Raw genomic sequence first — 20916 nt, forward strand, 5'->3', positions numbered from 1 at the left:
AACTTAGCATACCTTTAATTAAGAGTAAAATAGATTTTTTTAGAGAGAGAGTGCTAGCTGGGAAGAGGGGCAGAGGGAGGGAGAGATAGAGGATCTCAAGCAGGCTCCATGCTCAGCACAGATCCCATGACCCTGGGATCGTGACTGGAGCCGAAACCAAGAGTTGGAACACTCAACTGACTGAACCATCCAGGCACCCCATAAAGTGGAATTTTTAAAAACGTTTATTTTTGTGAGAGCGAGAGAGAGCATGCACAAGCAGGGGAGTAGTAGAGAGGGAGAGAGAGATTCTTAAGCAGGATCCATGCCCAGCATAGAGCCTTATGGAGGGCTTGATTTCATGACTGTAAGATCATGACCTCAGCTGAGATCAAGAGTTGGATGCTTAACTGAGCCACCTAGGCCCTCCTGAAAATTTTTAACGTCTCATGACCAGAGCTTAAGTCCTGTTAGATAAATCAGACTGAATAAAGATATAAATTTGTGACAGAAGTGCAGAGGTTATAGAATACTGAATGTTGTAGTATGAGAATTATACCAACAGTGTGAACACAGAGCTAATTGTTCATTCACCCACCATACATTTAATGAGTGCTTGAGTGGTAAGTACATTTCCAGGTACTGGGGTTATGGCAGTGAATCAGATAGATAAAAAATTTCTATCCAGGTGGAGCTTTTATTTTAACGGGAGACATAGACAACAAATAAGAACTATGAATAAAATATACGAATGTAGTAAGTGCTATGGAGGAAAATAAAGGGAAGAGGGAAAGGAAGTATCAGTCAAGGTGGAGTGTTGGAATTTTAGACAGTGTGGCATATTGTTCAGTATTTTCTGCATAGCAAATCACCTTAAAACTCAGTGGTTATAAATCATGAGCATTTATTTCTTGCTCACCAGTCTTTGAGTTGACTGCAGTTAGTCTGATCTAGACCTGGCTTGGCTGAGTGGCTCTGCTTCAGCCATTTTGTGGGGAGAAGGCAGTATCTAGAGCTCAGTTTCAGTTATGTTTCGATATCTACTAGACGTCCAGGAGATGCTGAATGGGCTGTCGAATATATTATTTGTAGTTAAGGGAGAGGTCAAGGCTAAAGGTAAAAATTTAAAGCCTTGAACCTAAATGATAAAAGGTGAGTATGGATAGAAAAACTAAACCACAGGGTACTTAAATATTTAGAGGAAACAACAAAGAACACTGAGTAGTTGCCAGAAGACAGAGGCCCTGTCTTGATTCCATGGTTATCTGCAGGGATAGTTTTACAGTAGTATATGGGCCTTTTGACCTGTAAAGAAGGGCTCAGGTTGGCAGAGAAGGCAGTCTTAATTTACACACAAACTCCGTCTTCTGCCTTCTGAGGACTTGCGGTATTCAGAGGAAAGGTGGCTTCATTCTTTAAATCAATATTGAGTGCTTGAAGTGTACCAGGTGCTGTTGTAGGCTCTGCAGATATATAGCAGAGGGATTAAAAAAAAATTCCTGACTTTGTGGGGCTTCTATTCAGTGGAGATGTGAGGCCAGATGTAAATTAGGAGATTATTAAGTATGCATAAATAGCAGGTAGAACAAAAGTTCTACTGGCCCGGGTTCCAAAGATTCAAGGCAAAGAAATCTAGTGGTAGAAAATTGGCAGAGGTCTAGGCATGGACTCATTTGGATACCTTGTCTCTACTGTAGTTAAAACAACATTAAATATTCAAATATTAATATTAAATTGATTTTGCCCTTTATGCAGAGCCAGAAAACTAAGTCTGTAGAATTAATGTCAACTTTGATTTTTGAGAAATGTTGCCCTCAACACAAAGGCAAAAAACCTGTTAAGCCAAAATTGCTCTCTTTTCAATTATTCTTCCTGTTTCTTTTCCCAGTCAAGTGTTAAAATTCAACTTACCTCTAAATGATTTGCCAAACCATAAAATTAACTTTTTCACTTTTCAAACAATTCCTGTTTTGTTTTGTTTTGTTTTTTTTCCCTGCACATTTCACAGAATTCAACTTTAGTTTAAGTACATGGTTTGGGTAATTTGGGTAAATGTTTTTTACCCCAATTTCACATCTAATTTCATATCTCAGTATCAGAAGGTTGCCTTTTTTTAAAACATAAATATTATCCATTGTTTCTGAATCCCAATTTTGCAGATAAAGGTAAGTGACATAATTTTATTTTAAATTAAGGTACAATAATCATTTTTAACTATAGTATTTATTGAAGACCTACTTTATACAGAGCCAAGTCCTTTGCATATCTCATTTTTAAATTTCCAGTCTTTCAGAAAGTAGATATTACTATGTTCATGAAAGATATTATTATGTTCTGTTTCTTGAATTAAATTTGGAACTATTTTCTAAGATAGTGGCATCCAAAGTGGAATATGCACACCTTGGGATATGTGAAGCTATCAGGGTGTGGGAACAATTAGAAATTTTTACTTATTTTGATATCATTCTTTTTTATTTTATATTATAGTAATATCTGTATATAATTCATAAATGAATTGCTATTCATGTATTGTCAGTGTATTCTCAGACTTATTGCTTTAGATACATGGTGATCAAAAAAAATTTGGAGACTTCTCCAAAATTGTTAACCTTAACAGAGCATTTAAACACATATTAATTATTGTTCATTTTAGTAGCACGTGTAGTACTGGCATTTTTCTGAATTGTTTTCTTGAACAAATGGATTTTCTTAGCAAAAACTAATGAGAATAGTATATTATGAAATTATCAGATGTCATGATTATCTTTACAGTATCATTACTAGTCAGTAAGGTCACATAAATAGTTTTGTTTCTAAGTGTTTGTCTTTATGCATATTACTCGGTTTAGCTCAAAATTGAACACCACGCTTAAATAGTTAAATATTGCACTTAATGGGACCTAGTGGAAAGAATATGGAATTTGCAGTTAGTGACACTTGGGCCTGAATTTCTGCTTTTATTAATTTGTTAGCAATATGAACTCTAAATCCCTCAGTTGCTTGCTTTTTAAAATGAATTACAGTAATGTTTATTTCACAGTTGTGTGAGGATCAGATGTGTATTCACTGTACATAGGTACTCAGCCCAGAGCCAGACACATAGGAGCTGATGAAAATTAATCTTATTTTTGATGAAACCACAGTTAATTACACCCAATTAATTTTATGAGAGAAAATTCTTCATAACCAAAACCTTGACCTACCTTCTCAGCTAAACTCTTCTTACAAATATATGTCTTTCTGAGATAATGAGTCTTCTTACATTGGTGGATCAGTCTGGATTTGGGTATTGTAGGCCTTGTCATTGGTGGTGAGAGAGTCAAGTGCATATTATATACTCTACTTCCTGCTTGATTATCATCTCTACATGTGTCATGTGTCAACATTCTGTCTTGTTTCCTTTTTCTCATCATTGTCTAATAACAGTAATGATAACATTGCTGAAAATATTCTGCTTTGGAAAATTTGCTTAGTGGTAACATGCTCCTTCCAAGGGTTTCTAGCTGTGTTTCTGAACAGTGATTTTCGCAGTGTTACCTGTAAATAAAAGGAAACTGATGGGTATTTTAATATCTGGATTTTTTTCCCCAGGTAGATCCTAACCTGTGCGTATTCATTATAGGTTCATTATAGGTACATTCCAAATATTAAAAACAAATTAATATATGTTCTTTAGGTTTGCTAAGTCTTGAAGTAACTGGATAGGTCTGAGGGTCTGAGGAAAATTAAAAACCTTCTCCAAACAAACAAAAAACAAACCTACTCCTGACAAGATGCTGGTTGTGACAAGGATATTTCCTGTTTTGGCAGATTTATAAGGAAGGGTGCTGGGTGTACATTGCAGGGTTCTTCCTTTCTGATATAAGCTGCCAGACAGTGCTAATAATGATTTTTTTCAAGATGACAAGAGCTGAGGTATGACAGTGAATTCCCTGATCTTTTAGGGCAAGAATGCTCTTCAGTTTATGATAACTTTTGCAACGATTTTCCAACCATTATCCATGAGTCCTGGAGTTTGCCTTAAACAAACTATTTTTTCTTTGGGGTAAAATAATGTTTTGGCTACTTGTGTCTAGCTAGGTATGTTCATTTTGTGGCCTTGCCAGGAAGTCAGATAAAAAAATGGAAGAAATTAATGGAAAACTAGAAAACCAAATAATCAATATATTTTGTTCACTCTTACAACAGTAACAAAATAATGGTATAACCTGTGTGAGTCTAACCTGATGGTCCTAGCCATTCTTGTCTACCTGGAGCTCACACTTGAGTAATAAAGACTTTCAGAGTGCTAGAGTCATAGAGCCTCTACTTTAAAAGCCACCAAGAATGGCTGTTGCTGCTTGCATAGTAAACATAATCAGATCAATAATATTTAAAATTTTGGTTATAAGGAAACTTCCAGTACTAATGTCTTGCCTTATTCCTAGAAAGCATCCTCTTCGTAATGTTTTAAGCCTTGAAGTAATTACTACTCATATGGAGCAAAACATCTCACATCTCTAAGGAATTTTTTGGAATTCTTTTGGGAAAATCTAGCAGAAGTGTTAACAAGCAGTGTCAGAGATCTGCTTTGCTAACAGACCCCTGAACTTCTGAAATACTTCTGTAATTCAGTGCTGATGTCATAAACCAACTTTTTTGTTCTTGTTTTGAGAGAGCGAGCGAGTGTGAGTGGGGGAGAGGGGCAGAGAGAGAGAGAGAGGAGAGAGAATCTCAGGCAGGCTCCACTTAGTGCAGAGCCAGACATAGGGCTTTATCTCATGACCTGGGATCATGACTTGAGCCGAAATTAATAGTTGAACACTCAGCCTACTGAGCCACCCAGGTGTACTGTAAATCCAGCTTTTTAAAATAGCTATCAAGATTTTACCAAGTTGCATGTTCAGGTTGTTTATTGCAGCATTGTTAGTAATAGCAAAAGAAAAAAAGGGAAGACCAGAGAGGAAGTGTTTATCAATAGTTGTCTGGTGAAATGATACATTTATACAATGGTATATCATACTGTTTAAGGAATATGACATGTGTCATATGTGCTGATGTGAAAAACCCAAGATGCCAAATGTACAAACTAAGCTGCATTTGTGCCATGTGGGATATATTTGAAAAATGTGTTTTTTGTCCCAGCTCTCAAGCTCATTATTACCTTTCCTTTCCATATGGTAGCAATTCTCCATCAAGGTAGAGAATTGGAAGAAAAAACTGATTTTGCTACAAATTTAAACAAAATTTGTTGATGATAATGAAGGGATGATAGTAACACTTACATAGTAATTACTTGTGCTAGGTCTTGTTCTATTACATATTTTAAACATTTAATCTTGATGACCCTGTGAAGCAAGTACCATCTTTTTTGTTTTGTTTTGTTTTTTATTTATTTTTAAATTTACATCCAAGTTGGCATATAGTGCAACAATGATTTCAGGAGTAAATTCCTTGATGCTCCTTACCCATTTAGCCCATCCTCCCTCCCACCACCCCTCCAGTAACCCTCTGTTCTCCATATTTAAGAGTCTCTTATGTTTTGTCCCCTTCCCTGTTTTCGTATTATTTTTGCTTCACTTCCTTTATGTTCATCTGTCTTGTGTCTTAAAGTCCTCATGAGTGAAGTCATATGATACTTGTCTTTCTCTGACTAATTTCGCTTAGCATAATACCCTCTAGTTCCATCCATGTAGTTGAAAATGGCAAGATTTCATTCTTTTTGATTGCCGAGTAATACTCCATTGTGCATATACACCACATCTTTGTCCATTCATCCATCGATGGACATTTGGGCTCTTTCCATACTTTGGCTATTGTTGATAGTGCTGCTGTAAACGTTGGGGTGCACGTGTCCCTTCGAAACAGCATGCCTATATCCCTTGGATAAATGTCTAGTAGTGTAATTGCTGGGTCATAGGGTAGTTCTATTAATTTTTTGAGGAACCTAAAGTGGGTACCATCTTTATTTTCCAGATGAGGAAACTGAAGCACAGATGTTAATTAGTTTCAAGCAAGGTTGCATAGCTAATGTGTATCAAAGCAGTTCTGTATACCCTTGCAGGAGTATTCCAATATTTTTGTGCTCTTAACTACCAATGCTATGCAATCTCTCAACTTTTGACATTGATATGAAATCTAAATGAGGTACTTTATGTCATTTTTCTTTCTTGTAGACAAATGATTGTAAATATTACATAATACCAGGATAGTCTTAAGTGTTCTTCCTCAGAACAATCTGTTATGTGTTTACTTAATTAACCTTTGTATTTTTTTTTAATGTTTGTTTATTTTTGAGAGAGAGAGTGGGAGAGGGGCAGAGAGAAAGGGAGACCAGGAATCCCAAGCAGGCTCCACACTGTCAGCACAGAGCCAGACGCAGGGCTCTATCTCGCAAACCGTTGGATCATGACCTGAGCCGAAATCAATAGTCAGACGCTTAACCAACTGAGCCACCCAGGCTCTTTTCATTTTAAATCATTTAGGTGGTTCTCAACTGGGGCATTTTGTCCCCCAGGGGACATTTGGCAGTGCTTGGAAACACTTTTGGTTTTCACAATGGACCTGAGAGGTGGGAGAGAGTTGCTTTTGGCACCTATGAGGTAGAAGTTAGCGGTGCTCCAAAACATCCTTAAAATGCAGAGTGTATCTTCCATAACAAAGCTTCATCTAGCCTAAAATGTCCATAGTGTCAAGATAGAGGAACCCAGATTTAGTGGGCACAAGAGAAGTTCTCACAACTGAATTTCTCTCTTGAAAAATATATTATTTTGTTTTCAAATTAATAGCATTGAGAAAAATGAGTTGAATTTTAATGTTTTTGCACACGATAACTCCCTTTTTCCATCTGGCATTGTGTGATCTGTAAGGGCCAGAACTGACAAGAGTAGTAAATCCATGGGACATCTATCTACCCACACACTGAAATGTGAACTTTTTGGCTAGTTAGAGCCTCTAACTTGGTCAGATGACTTACGATGAGCACTCGAGTAGATTTAAAAAACAGTGTGCTTTTATAATGTTGAGGTGACAAGTGCTGTAAGGTAAACATTTGAATGAATGATTAAACAATTAGAAACAAAACTGTGCCTGCTTTTTTGTGAATAAGCCACCTTTAAAAGTAGGGGGAGGTGGAATACTTTTGCGATTAAAAAAAGTTTGATACAATTTCAGTAGATAAGAGGGAAGAGGGAGCTGGGAGCTCAGAGGGAGCAGTAAGAAAGGCATTTTACTGTTGGATAAGGATAAAGATGGCAGGACTTTGTTTTTTACCAGTAAAACAGCCTGTGGATAAGATCATTTTGCTTGGTGGATAAAGGTGTGCTAGAAATTGACACTGACCTTTAACTTGCCCTCTGATCAATTAGCTAGCACCTGAATAGGTTCCTGTGGACAAGCAATCCCTCAGTTCCAGGAAGGGAGGTAAATTTTTAGTTTCCTGCTGACAGGGAAAGCCTGTTGAGATGAACACACCAGGGGAAACCAGATTCATCCTTTATCCCATGTTAACCCTGATTTTGAAGGTTTCCTTCAGCCTCTTCTAGAATGGTAAGAACCTCTGGATTATTTTAGAAGCAGTGTATTAATGTTTCGGCCTGGCTACTTCCTTTCTGTTGCTAGGCACTTACGCCTTCCTTCCCAGCAGAGGCTGTAAAGTGCCACCGTCACCGCAGCTGCTGCTATTGCAGTAGGGTTTGCCACACATGATCTGCTTAGCTCCTGGGGAAATGATGGGGTTGATGATATTCTCCTGGAAAACCTTTCACCACAGAGATTCATCTCAGGTTGTATTTCTAAGCAGACTAAAAAAGCCATTAGCTTTTCTTAATTCTTAATTCAGGCTCCAAATACCTTCTGATTTATTAATTAATACTATATCCTTTTCTTTTTCAAGCTGAGCACTGAATAGCTTAGCAGAGGCCTTCCATCTTCTCTACCTTGTTGCCAAAGGACTTTCTTCCCTTTTCAGCCTTGTGATCTGTGCAAACAACTGCCTGAAGGAGAGCTTATCAGAGGGGGAGGTATCTGTGTCTGGGCTTTTAAATTCTGGAAATGAGGGGGACTGCTTTGTCTAGAAAAGGTGTGCTTTTGTATAATCTGTGAGATAATGCCTAACTTTTTATTAAAATAAGCAGGGAGGTTATAGAAGCTATAAAAGAAAAGCAGTTTGATCACAGTCCTAGAATTCCCAAAGCCACGTCCTTTTTTATACAGCTTTATTGAAGAGATGAAACAGATCTGATCTAGTGTGAGAGAATAAAAACCTCTTCATCATTAGTGTTAGGTTAGATCTTTCATTGGTATTGAACGAAGAATGCAAATTTAAATTGACATATTTGCTTATTGAGTTTTTAAAAATAAGAGTAAAACTATAAAATATCTAGGAGAACTGGATTCTGCATAGGTGAGATATACTGACAGTAAGACATTTTTGTTAGGGATGGGCAAGAAACTAAGAGGTGTTAGAAAACTGTCTTTTAAATGAGGAAATTTATTTTTTAACCTTTTTTTTAAAGTATAGTTTGCATTTAATGTTATGTTAGTTTCAGGTGTATAACATAATGATTCATTATGTCTATAGGTTATGCTATGCTCATCACAAGTGTAGCTGCCATCTGTCATGATATGTTATTATAGTATAATTCACTATATTTCTATGCTGTGCCTTTTATTCCTGTGACTTATTCCATAACTGGAAGCCTGTATCTCCTACTCCTCTTCATGCGTTTTGCCCATGTGTCTTATCCCCTTCCCTCTGGCAACCATCAGTTGTCTGTATTTATAGGTCTGATTCTGTTTTTTGTTTATTCATTTGTTTGAATGAAATAATGACTTATTTCATTTAGCTAATACCCTCTAGATCCACCCATGTTGTCACAAACAGCAAGATCTTGTCCTTTTCAAATATTGAATAATATTTCAGTGTATGTGTTTATATATATCACATCTGTATCCATTCACCTATTGGTGGACACTTGGATTGATTCCATTTCTTGGCTATTGTAAATAATGCTGCAGGGGTGCAAAGATCTTTTCAAATTAATGTTTTTAATTTCTTTGAGTAAATACTTAGAATTATTGGGTCATATGGTATTTCTAATTTTAATTTTTTGAAGAACCTGCATACTGTTTTCCACAATGGCTACACCAATTTACACTCCCACCAACAGTGTATGAGGGTTCCTTGCGTCCACATCCTTGCCAACACTTGTTAGTAAACGAAGAAATTAGATGGGGGTGTGTGTGTGTGTGTGTAAATGTTTGCATTTGTGTTTTGATTAGAAAGTATCCATTGGATTGTTGAGAGAATTACCCTTACCTTTGTAACTTAGAGCTGGTGTGAGTCAAATATAGAAAATATCTACAGGCAGTATCATAATTAGGAATATTAGTTTTGCAGATGATCTCCCAGGACTTCTTTTAGTCAGGCACCAAATTGCCCCCTTCCCTATTCAGCTCACTAATGACAGGATACTCAGGCCTCAAGGCTTATGAAGGTTCAGGTCCAGCCGTTACTTCTTTTCTACATGTTTGGTTGGCTTTTTCTGGCTTTTAAGGGAGAGTCAGTATCATGTAAAATAGTGTTTCTTTGAGTAAATACAATCTGAATGAATAGGTGACTTGCAAATGATCTTGTGGAACATGTTTTCTTTATTTGGGAATTACCTATGCTGAACTGCATTTTAATAATGGGCCTTCAAAAGTTCTGCTGATCTAACTTACGGCTGTATATTATACATGCTATTAGTGGGGTTTGTTTTGTTTTATTTTAGTTCTAGTTAATATATAGTGTTCTATTAATTTCAGGTGTACAGTATAGTGATTCAGCAATTCCATACATCACCTGGTGCTCATCACAACACGTGCACTCCTTAATCCTCATCACCTACGTAACCCCACCTACCTCCCCTCTGGTAACCATCAGTTCTCTGTAATTAAGAGTCTGTTTCTTGGTTTGTCTCTCTTTTTTTCCCTTTGCTCATCTATTTCTTAAATTCCACATTTGAGTGAAGTCATGTGGTATTTGCCTTTCTCTTGGCATAATACTCTCTAGCTCCATCCATGTCATTGCAGATGGTAGGATTTCATTCTCTTTTATGGATGAATAATATTCCCTTGTATACAAATACCACCTCTTCTTTATCCATTCATCTATCAATGGACACTTAGGCTGCTTCCATAATTTGGCTATTGTAGGTAGTGCTGCTATAAACATCAGGGTGTAAATGTGACTAATTTTAGAAGAGTTACTCTTGGAATAATTGAATAGAGAGTTATATAAATAGATGTACAAATGGATATTCTTTTTATTTTCATTTGTGTGGCGGCAGTTTTTTTTTTTTTCTTTCAGGTAACATCCACGACATTCATTGATATTTGAACCAGAGAGTGTACATCTCACCTCTCCTATTTTATGAAGACGTAGAATCATGATTTTGGGGGAAGGTGGCTAAATGTTACCTTTAGAATAAGGAAAACAAAACAATTAGTGTTAATGAAGATTGCATTAAACAGAAACTCATGTACTCTGTGGAAAATAAATTAGCATAAACTTCTGGGGAAGCCATTTAGCAGTATGCACCAAGAGGCTTAAAATATTTGTCTTTTGACTGAGAAATTCTACTTATGAGAATTTCTTAGAATAATCATAAAGGTAAAATAGGAAACAATCTAAATGTCCATCTATAAATTAATGGTCTAGGAAACCCCAGTCAGCCAATTCTTATGTAACCATTGAGAATACATACTAGGAGTATAATATCACATGAAAGATGCTTTTGATATAGTGCTCAGTGGTGAAAACCATAATGTAGAACATCATTTATCCAGTATGATTACAAGTTGGTAAAATATACGTATGCTGGAAAAAGTAAAATATTAAAATGTAGGTAGTGACTTATCTTTGGATGGTCAAACTATGTAATTTTCATTTTCTTTTACAACTATTTCAACTATTACAACTATTTCTTTAATGATCATATATATTTTTATAGTGGGGGAAAAGAATGTAATCCTTCTACTTGACCATTAAAAATATTACTTTTCTTGCAGCTTTAAACATCAGTAGTAAAAGTCTGTAAACATTTGAATAAGACTTTTGCAAAACATTCTGCAGCATGGATTCTCTACCAGAACAGTTTTTTATGAGGTAAGGGATAGGTTGACAAAAACCAACCATGTTTGTTGCATTTGAAGACACAACATTTGTCCTTTCCATATAACCTTGGGAAGCTAGTATAGATGAGACACGTTTATGCTTCAAGACAGTTTAGCAACTTTGATAAGTGGGGGATGTAGATGGGGGGGAATCTAATTTCAGGAAATTTCTCTTAAGTACTATACTCTGGCTAAACTCTAGTTCCAGCTTTGCTACTTTCTAGGTATATAACCTCTCTGGACATCAATTTACCCATCTTAAAGTGACTGCCATAGTGACTGTTGATGTACCTTCCTTTTCTAATATATCAGGAGCATGGTTTGATTCTGTTAATGTATATTGTTCTGTATTAAGTATTAATAATAAACGAATAAGATGAATGAGAGGAAGAGGGGTAGTCAGTGGTACAAACTGAGGAGTAGAGAGCTAGGAGGAGAACCAGCAGCCACAAAGAATGCAGAAGTTTCCACAGGAGGTTGGAGGGTATGATGGGCAATGTTGAATAATGCAGAAAGGCTAGGTAGAATGAAGAACTAAGACAAATCTGTTGACATAACAAGCAGGATTTCATTAGTAACCTTTAATAGAGCCATTTTAATATTGGGGAGGGAGTGAGGATTAGTTAAGCTTACATACCAAATTTGTTAGGAAAACTGGTGAATATAGCAGCCCACATCCTACACTTTGGATTAAGAAGCTCTGAAGTAGGTTGTTCAAAAGCTTCACAGGTGATTTTAATAAGCATCTGAGACTGAGAACTGTTGGCTTGAACTCCATGAAATGGAGTTAGCAAGTAGGGTATGCATTTGAGAACTTTATGTACTCTTCTACAAAAATTGAGAGGCTTCAGAATACTGGTGCACTATTTCTTATTCCTTGACAACACAAGAAAATTCCTTATGTTCCTTTTTGGAGTGGGGCTTAGAAGTGGATAAAAAGATAGTTAAGAGGTTTTTCTTTGCAATGACATTTTAAAGAGCACTGAGAACCATCTTGTGAAGTATTGTTTGTGTGTATAAATCATCTTTCATTGAAACTGTCACTATGTGGATAATACTGTACTGTTTATCTGTCCCAGTTTCCCCTGACAAAATCTGTTGGCATAGCGGAAGATGATAAATGATTGTCTATGAGATGAATACATAAATGTGAAGTAAAATGGGATAATTTTTATAAAGTATAATGCTGAGTAAATGAATTGATATGTTTCTCACCTCAGTTTTATCTCTGCTAGTGTATAGAATTCTTATGGGCCTAATATCATGGTTCTGTATGTAGGCAAAAGCAATAAATTTTTTCAGTTCTGTATGTAACACCATATATGTTTGCATTTTAAACCAATGCCAGAAGCAAAACTTGTCAAGTTATTCATTTTTACAAAAATAGTTGGTTTTTAAATACGATATTCTCCCTCAATTTTAAAAAATTATTTTGGAAAACTGGATGACTATAATACCAGGAACTTGAAACAAAATATAAAAGGATCTACACAAGATAGATCCTTTCCAAACCTTTATTATCTTAATAAATGCATGCACATATACACACACACAACATGAGGCTTCTTAAGATCCTTTTTTCTTTATACTGAAGCAGTGCTATAAAGTTTAAATTTCCCCATTATTTTGGTCTATTGTGTGTCTATTCAAGTAAAGCTTTTTATATCAGCCTTCAGTTCTGTTTATCACCATTTAGTAAGGGACAGCATAATTTTTTTCTTTAGCCTGAGTTATCAGTCTTTGCTATACATTGTTTATACTTTTGAACTTTCAGACAAATTCACTTGTTAGATTCTTTACTACTGCAGTTTAATTGTGTTCTTTGTAAGGAGACCCTCTGAATACACCTTTATTTTTCATTTAAAGTAGGGATCCTCCTGTGGAGGGGCAGATTAAGGAGGACATCAAGAATAAGGTAGAAAAATCAACTGATCAACTGGTAAGAGAAGATTTAATTTTCATTGTTAATTAGTAATGATTAATTAGGTATGACAACATAATTCTAAATCTAGTCAGTTAAAATATTTGTTAAAATTTGGGGGTGAGTCTACTTTCCTTCCTTTACAAGTAAAAGTATGGTCATAATGAAAGCTCTCTGATAATTGATATGTGTGTCTCAAAGTTATTAGAAGCACCAATTCTCACTAGAAGTTAAAATTAGTAGGTGATTGAATTGACTTTCCCAGAACATCCCAACAATCAATTTTAAGAATCTCTTATTTGTCTTTTAAAAGCAAAATCCAAACAAAATAAAAACTATACACATGAAGAGAAAACACACACACAGAATTTTATTTAGTAAGGCATTTCAGAGTTGTTTTGAAATTCTCTTTCCTGTTTTTATCTTTACTGTTAGAACTTCCAGTTCAAAATGAAAGAGAATAACTGAAGTTTACGTTAATATAAGGCTTATATTGGCAATGACAATAAATTTTGTCGTAGCTTAAAAAAGACATATATATGTATACACACATATACATATATATGAAAGCACACATCCACACACATACATAAATATCACATGTGCTTATATTTAACTAAGGTTGGATGAAGAGCTATTTGGTTCCTTTTAGTGCAATTTTAACCATATACATAGTTACATATGATTATTGATGTGCACTGTTAACAAAGCTTAAAAGATTATCAAGTAATATAGGAAGAGAAAATATAAACATAAAATAATCATATTCACCTGCATGAGGTTATCGCTACCAAAGCTGTTGCAGAAAAATACAATACAAATACAAAATACAATATATGCAGATGTACATAGGGAAATATACTTGAACCAGGGAGATTAGATCCAGAATATATTTTTCTAACTACAGAACTGGAAATACAGAAATCAAATGCAGTAGAAACTTTGACCTGAATTTGGTTTAGAGGCTAAATTAATTTTACAAAAATGATTTGAGCATCAAATATTTTGATATCTGACTTAAAAGATGGAATTTATATAATTAATAACAACTAACTGAAATCATATTTATAGATAAAAATACTTAATAAGCGTGAAGCTTAGTATGCTCTATTAAAAATTTTTATTCATGCCATAATCTTGCTTATCAATTTGGTAATTAGTATAAGATGAGTTTGTGGTGTTTTTTGACTGCAGAATTGACCTTTAGTTTGAAATGTGTGCAGTACTAACAGTGGTTATTCTTTTTAAGGGTCTACCTATTGTGGAAGTTTTGTTTTTGTTTTTTTGAACTTTTTGAAAAATATCAAACCTACAGAAAAGTTGCAAGAATAATACAAAGGATACTTATATACCCTTCACTGAGATGTAGCAAACTGTTAACATTTTCCTTCATTTTTGGATATAATTTTCATACAATGAAATATTATAAAATGTAAGATTATTTGTTGGGTATTGATGGGAATGGAGGAATCCTAATTTAAGACTCAAATCCAGAAGGGGAGAGTAGGCAGATGGGACTCTATTGTGGACTTTACTGATTCCTAGTCACTTTCCTGGGTAATTCTAGTCTGTTGGAGACCTGATGGTCAAGGAATCACCCCCACCAGGGCATTTCAGTGACTCAAGTTTTGCATGGCTCCTCAGTAAGAAACTGTCAGTTCTGATTATCAGAGGTCAGCAACAACATATTCATATTCCATAAGTTTAAACAGTGTATAGGAACTGAGGTATCATGTTAAGATTTGAAGGAAGGCCATCATCCAGGCACATCTCCCTTTCTATCGCCCGCTCATTCCTCACAACTAATGTTAATAAATAATCCAGCAGGACTTGACTGTATAGCTATTGATTAACCATTAATTATGGCTTCATTAAGTTTGTAAGAATGAGTTCCTGTAGACCCAAGATTATTATGACTTACTCAGTTCTGACCGAATTAAGAGTCATTCTATTTTACTACTTTGTTTATAAGTATGATGTTTTCTAATTCACTACTCTATAAAAAATGGTATAAGTTTCACATCTTAAAATATCTACTTTCATTTATAACTTTCAAATGAATTTATGATGAATGTATTAAATTAATGTATTAAATGAATATATTAAAGCTTCCTTAGTTTTGGTCTTAGATTTCCTGTTATGTTTTAAGTTCCTTGAAAGCAGAGAGAATGTCTTATTCTTACTTGGATTTTCTATAGGTCTGTCACAGTGATCTACATATAGTATGTAAAGGCACTTTTTAAAAATATTTGGTCTTAATATTAGAGTAATATGAACATGTATAATTGTGGAAAGTTTTAATTAATAATGTCTTCTAGGATAAACAGGAAAAGGACACACCTACCGATCTTGTCTCTGTTAACCTACTAGTAGAGATGAAGAAGTTATTGAATGCAATTAATACTCTACCAAAAGGTGTGGTCCCTCACATTAAGAAGTTCTTACAAGAAAATTTTTCCTTCCAAATCATGCAGGTAAGATTATAATTTGTTCTTTGAGACAGAAGTGCAACTCTTTGTATAGGACTCTCCAGGGAAAACATACTATTTTCCTTTACTCTCACACTGCTACTACCCTCACAGCACTTTTGACACTAGATGTGTGGATTTATTCACACACCAATTCTCCTATACTAACTAGTCATCCTACAAGTCAATTCAATTCTAACACTATCTACCTAGAGTTAGTATCAGATCCCACAAGTTAAGGGCTCAGTCCCAGTCCCACAAATCTGCCCCAATTCAGACACCAGTCACAAGTCCTAGGTTGTCTCTAATACTTCTGACCAACTGGCTATAGATTGGGGCTCCCATGACCCCTTTTGGGTCCCACAATTTGCTAGTATAGCTAGCAAACACTTAATGTTTATCAATTTATTATATAATAAAGGCTATGATAAAGGATTTAGATGAGCCAAATGAAGAGATATATACGGCAAGGTCTGGAAGGGTTCCAAGTAGAGGAGCATCTACCTCTGTGGAGTTGGGATGTGCCACTGCTCCCCTGGCATGTGGATGTGTTCGCCAAGCTGGAAGTTCTTTGAACTGTATACTTCCAGGATTTTTTATGGAGGCTTTATCATATCATATCATCATTGATAATTACTAATTCAGTGCCCAGCCCCTCTCCCTCTGGGAATGGGGGATAGGGCTAAAAGCTTCAAGCTTCTAATCATGGCTTGGTGTTTCTGGTGACCAGCCCTATCCAGGAGCCTGCTGAGTGTCATCTCCTTAGAACAAAAGATACGCCTATCACCTAGGAAATTCCCAGGGCTTTAGGAGCTCTGTGTCAGGACCCAGAGTCAAAGACCAGAAATTATCAGGAACTAGGAGCAGAAATCATGTATGTATTTCTTATTACTTCACAGTGACTCTTTTCCTCCCTCCTTTCTTTCTCACAATAGTGTAGCTAAAGTCTTGAAATCTTCATCTTACTTTTTGCGAGGGGCCTTGACTTACAGACTTTTATTAATGAAATAAGTTAGTTGGTGCTAGCCTTTCAAGAATAATGGTGGGAATATGGGTTAGTAGCCAGTAAGCCATTGACTGTGAGGTCTAGTGTTTATTTTTATTCTACCAGTAACCCATAACATGCCACCCTGGGACAGGGAATTGCTTTCAGTTTTCCTAATTTGTAGAACGTTAACAACTTTTTCAAGAATGTAAGATGAAGAAAAATAATGTCCTAAACTTTTTTATTTATGAATAAAATAAATACTATAGAGAATATACTGTAGATTTTCATTTTGGAAATAGTTTTTTTAGATAATTTGTGAAACTTTCAGCATAAGATGGATATCAGTTCCTAAATGAATGGAGTTTTTCAAAGTTAAAGAAAATGTTCTACTCATTTCTTTGTAGCTTTTAATTGGGGCAATTCCATGGTTGCCTTTTCTGTGGAAGAATACATTATTAATTATTTCCATGAAACAAATCAATACTGTTATGATTAACAATTCAAACAAGCTCTACAAATATCCAAAGACTACATACAATTATAACCTTAACTGAGATAATTTTCCAGTATGAATTCTGGTTTGAAACTGATGGAATTATGCCACTATTTTCCTCTTATCTGTTGGAAATCACCCAGAAACAACAATCAGTAGCTTTTCTATATGCAAACAACAGCCAATTAGAAGATATAGATGAAAGAGTACTTATTTATAATAGCAATAAAAAAGGGAAAATACCTAGGAAAACACTCAAGAAATATATAAGATATAAACTAGTATTTCTCAAAATTTTTCCTATACCACCTACATGAGACTATCTGAACCCCATACTAAAGTCCTAAAGAATCAAAATCTCTGGGGGTAGGTCTGGGAATCTGCATTTTAGCAAGTATCTACACGTTGATTTTTTTCACATTAAGTTTAGAAATCAATACTTTATATTAAAACTAAATAGAGATTTATAAAATTCTAATAAAGGTAAGAAAAAAAGACCAAATGAAAAGCAATACATGTAAGAAGACACAATGTGATAAAGCTGTCTGTATCTCACATAATTCCAATAAAAATGACCAAGTATGTTGTTTTTGGTTTTGTTATTACTGAAAGCTAATTCTAAAGTTCAGATGAGAAATAAAAGGAAAAATAGCCAAGAAAATTAGAAAAGTGTAGGGGAGACAGGCTGGGAATTTGCCCACTTAGATATTGAAACTTAATGTGAAGCTCTCATAAGTATAAGATTGTATTACTTGCTCCTGATTCAGTTGGCAAGTCTAGAAAATAGAAGAGAAATTCCAGAGTAGACTCAAATACATACAGAACTGTTACATATGAGAAGGTGAGTAAATTGATAATATTGAAAGGAAACTGGACAAATTAATAATCCCAGTAGATTTTAACATGACTCTCTTAATAACTGATAGAACATGGACACAAAATAGGTAGAATGATAGCAAAGTTGATCTAATTGACACACACACACACACAAAACATGAAACACGATACCCAACAGTGGCAGAATATACATACTTTTTAAGTGCATTTACAAAAATTGACCATGTGTTAGTCACAAAGCAAGTCTCATCAAAGAATCACAATATATAGAGCATATTCTCAAACTACTGTACAATTCACTTATAAATCAATACAGAAAGATTAACTAAAAAATCATTGTTCTTAAGAGTAACCCATGGGTCAGAAATCACAATGGAAATTAGGTAAATTTTTGAACTGAATAAAAAATGTATATCAAAACTTGTGTTATAAGTAAAATATGTGTTTCAAGGAATATTTATAATTTGAAATACATGTATTAGACAATGAAGCAAGGTTGAATATCAGTCATCTAAACATAAAATTCAGGAGATTAATGGAAGAACGGTAAATTAAAAACAAAGTCAAAAGAAGGAAGTAATAAAGATATCTAAGTTTATTGAAATAGAATAAAAAAGAAAGTCAATAAAGCCAAAACTTGTTTTTTTTAAAGATCAGTAAAATTGATAGCCCCCTGCTAAAAATCTTAAGAAAAAGGCAAAAATAACTTAAATCATGAATGAACATGAAAACATCAAAATTAATTCCACAGTCATCTAAAGGATGATAGAGAATTCTGCTACCTGCAGTGGCTGCTAGAGTTGATTTAGAGCAACCTTGCTTTGAGAAGTACTAGAAGAACTGGACAAAATCTTCCCTTAGTAATGCTTCTTTGTGCTTTTCTGGCAGATCACTTCATTCAACTAGGGATTGAGATGTTTCCAAGCTTCTGTTCTGTGAAGAAGGGTCTATTTATGTTTTCCCTTTTGTAGTAGATACTGTGAGTGTCCTGCACATAACTCCTGGCCCCTTGGACTCTTATTTCAGTATGCTCTGGACAATCTCCAGTTTTCCATGTGTCTATGCCTCAAGGCTTTTTTTTTTTCCCTGAAACTACAGAAGGCTGTACTCATGGCAGTTCAGAAATCCCAAGGAATTAATATTCTCATGTCACCCCATCACCACTCAATAAGCCTTGGGAGTTCTGCAAATATTCCAGTTTTCTCTCCCCTTGAGTTGAATAATACTGCAGCTTGTATTTTTCACTGGTTTACAGAGTCTCTCTGTTCTATTAACCCCAGCTGCCCACTGTGGGTAACTAACTTAATAACTTACCCATTAATTTAAAGCTTGTTTTTCCTTCCCTGAATCACATCTCTATTCTCCACCATTGTTCTCTGAACCTCCCAAATAAACTACTTGCATTCAAACTGGAACCAAAACAGACACTCTTACTTTAAGGGTATATTTCTTCAGGGTCTGCACCAAAGGATGAGGTGTTTACCAGGGTCCCTCATCCTTGATAGGTCATACACTCTGTTTTTTCCCCCAGCTTTGTAAGTTGGCTAAAAGCTACGCCTAACATCTTAGCCACAACTGAAAATGTCAATTGCCTTAAGGAGAAAAGTGGCTCCAAAAGTCAGTCTCATGTCTGAATGTTGGCTCCAGAGATTTTCAATGCCTTCGTAGCTTTCTGTTGCTTTCAAAAAATGGCTTTTACATTTTGTCCAGCTTTTTTAGTTCTAAAGGAGGTGGAACTTCAGTGTTAGGTTTTATATGCCTACTCAAATTCAAGAGCTACTGTTGAGTGACTGGTTGGATATATGAGTCTGATATGAGTCTGGAATTAAGGGGATGGTTCTGAGCTGGAAATATAAGCTTGCAAACTGTCAGTACGTAGACACTACTTAAAAACATGACAGTGGGTTACTTTAGGGAATGTATGTGATGATGGGGAAGACGTTCATTAAATTGAGTGCTAGAGAGACGGAAATAAAGTCTCTAGTTATCTAGGAGAAAAACAGAGCAGTATCGTATACTAGAAACCAAGTTAAGAAAGTGTAGGTTAAACTTTCCACACAGATAATATATCATTAAACAGATAATGGAATTTAAGCCAAGCACTTGTAGGTACAAGGCTTGGGAAATGGATGCAAAGATAACACACAGTCCTCCTTTTCATTTCATCCATGGCAGTAACAAACTGTGATATAAGTCGTATATTAGCTTGGTTCCAATCAGATCGTAGCTTAAGATGCCTTGCCCTCATGTTGGTATTAATGCCAAGCATTCCTGCTTCCTGCAGAGTCAGGGCTGGAAGGAAGATTTTAGCTATGCTTAGAGGATAGAAGGTATGAGAATAAACTGGGATTACTAATAGAAGTGGTTGTGGCCAACCCCTCAGCAGGCTTAGGAATGCTTTTTAAGTGTTTTGAGGAAATAGTTACAGAGAACATTTGTCAGACTGAAAAATAAACAAGAAAACAATTGTATCTCGCTGGTGTGGATTTTTTCTTTAAATCCTCTCCAGATTTTCTACAACAAGCATGTATTATTTGTATAATAAAAATAAGTGTAGATATTTGCTTTAACTTAAATTTTGGACCAAATTATTTTCCACAGAGAGAAGTTGCAGCTAACAGTCAGAATGGGGAGGAAATTGTTCCTGTTTTAACTTTACGTTTCTTGATAACACAACTGGAAGCAGCACTTAGGAATGTTCAGGCTACTAATTATACTGTAAGTGTTTTCTTTTGAAAGTTTGAAATAATGGGTTTGGACAACATTTCTCAATGAGAGGGTAGCCAATGCATGCTTGTTTTAAGGTGTAGACCAGTTTGTATTTTCCTTTTACCTCTAGAGAAAAAGTATGCATAAATTTATTTCCTTCCTGTGTCTTGTACTTTTTGATGACTGCATGTCCATAATAAGCCTAATCTAGTCCCTTCCTTACTATAAAATTGTTTATCTTCAATAAAGAGAAACTTCAATAAATAGTAAAATTGGACTTTCCCAATTGAAATAGTTATAAACTTGAGAAACTACTACTTGCTTTCCTCCTAGTTATTAATCAGCTCCTCTTCTGATAACTATATTTGTAAAAATTGGAACTTCT

The 20916-nt window shown here is 35.2% G+C and overlaps 1 protein-coding gene across 5 annotated transcripts in view; it reads left to right on the forward strand.

The window, feature by feature from the left end:
• The window catches only part of DZIP3 (DAZ interacting zinc finger protein 3), a 130901-nt gene that overhangs the window by 4773 nt on the left and 105212 nt on the right, over positions 1-20916 (forward strand). For 4 of the 5 annotated variants that reach the window (XM_049628142.1, XM_049628143.1, XM_049628140.1 and 1 more), the window contains 4 exons: positions 11011-11107; positions 12982-13054; positions 15355-15510; positions 20424-20540. In XM_049628142.1, the coding sequence (XP_049484099.1) occupies positions 11076-11107; positions 12982-13054; positions 15355-15510; positions 20424-20540 (378 nt within the window). In that variant the 5' untranslated portion in view covers positions 11011-11075. The remainder of the gene's footprint in view (positions 1-11010; positions 11108-12981; positions 13055-15354; positions 15511-20423; positions 20541-20916) is intronic. The other variant, XM_049628141.1, reaches the window with a different exon arrangement.

Source organism: Panthera uncia, chromosome C2, assembly GCF_023721935.1.
Source record: "Panthera uncia isolate 11264 chromosome C2, Puncia_PCG_1.0, whole genome shotgun sequence".
Taxonomy (NCBI): Eukaryota; Metazoa; Chordata; class Mammalia; order Carnivora; family Felidae; genus Panthera; species Panthera uncia.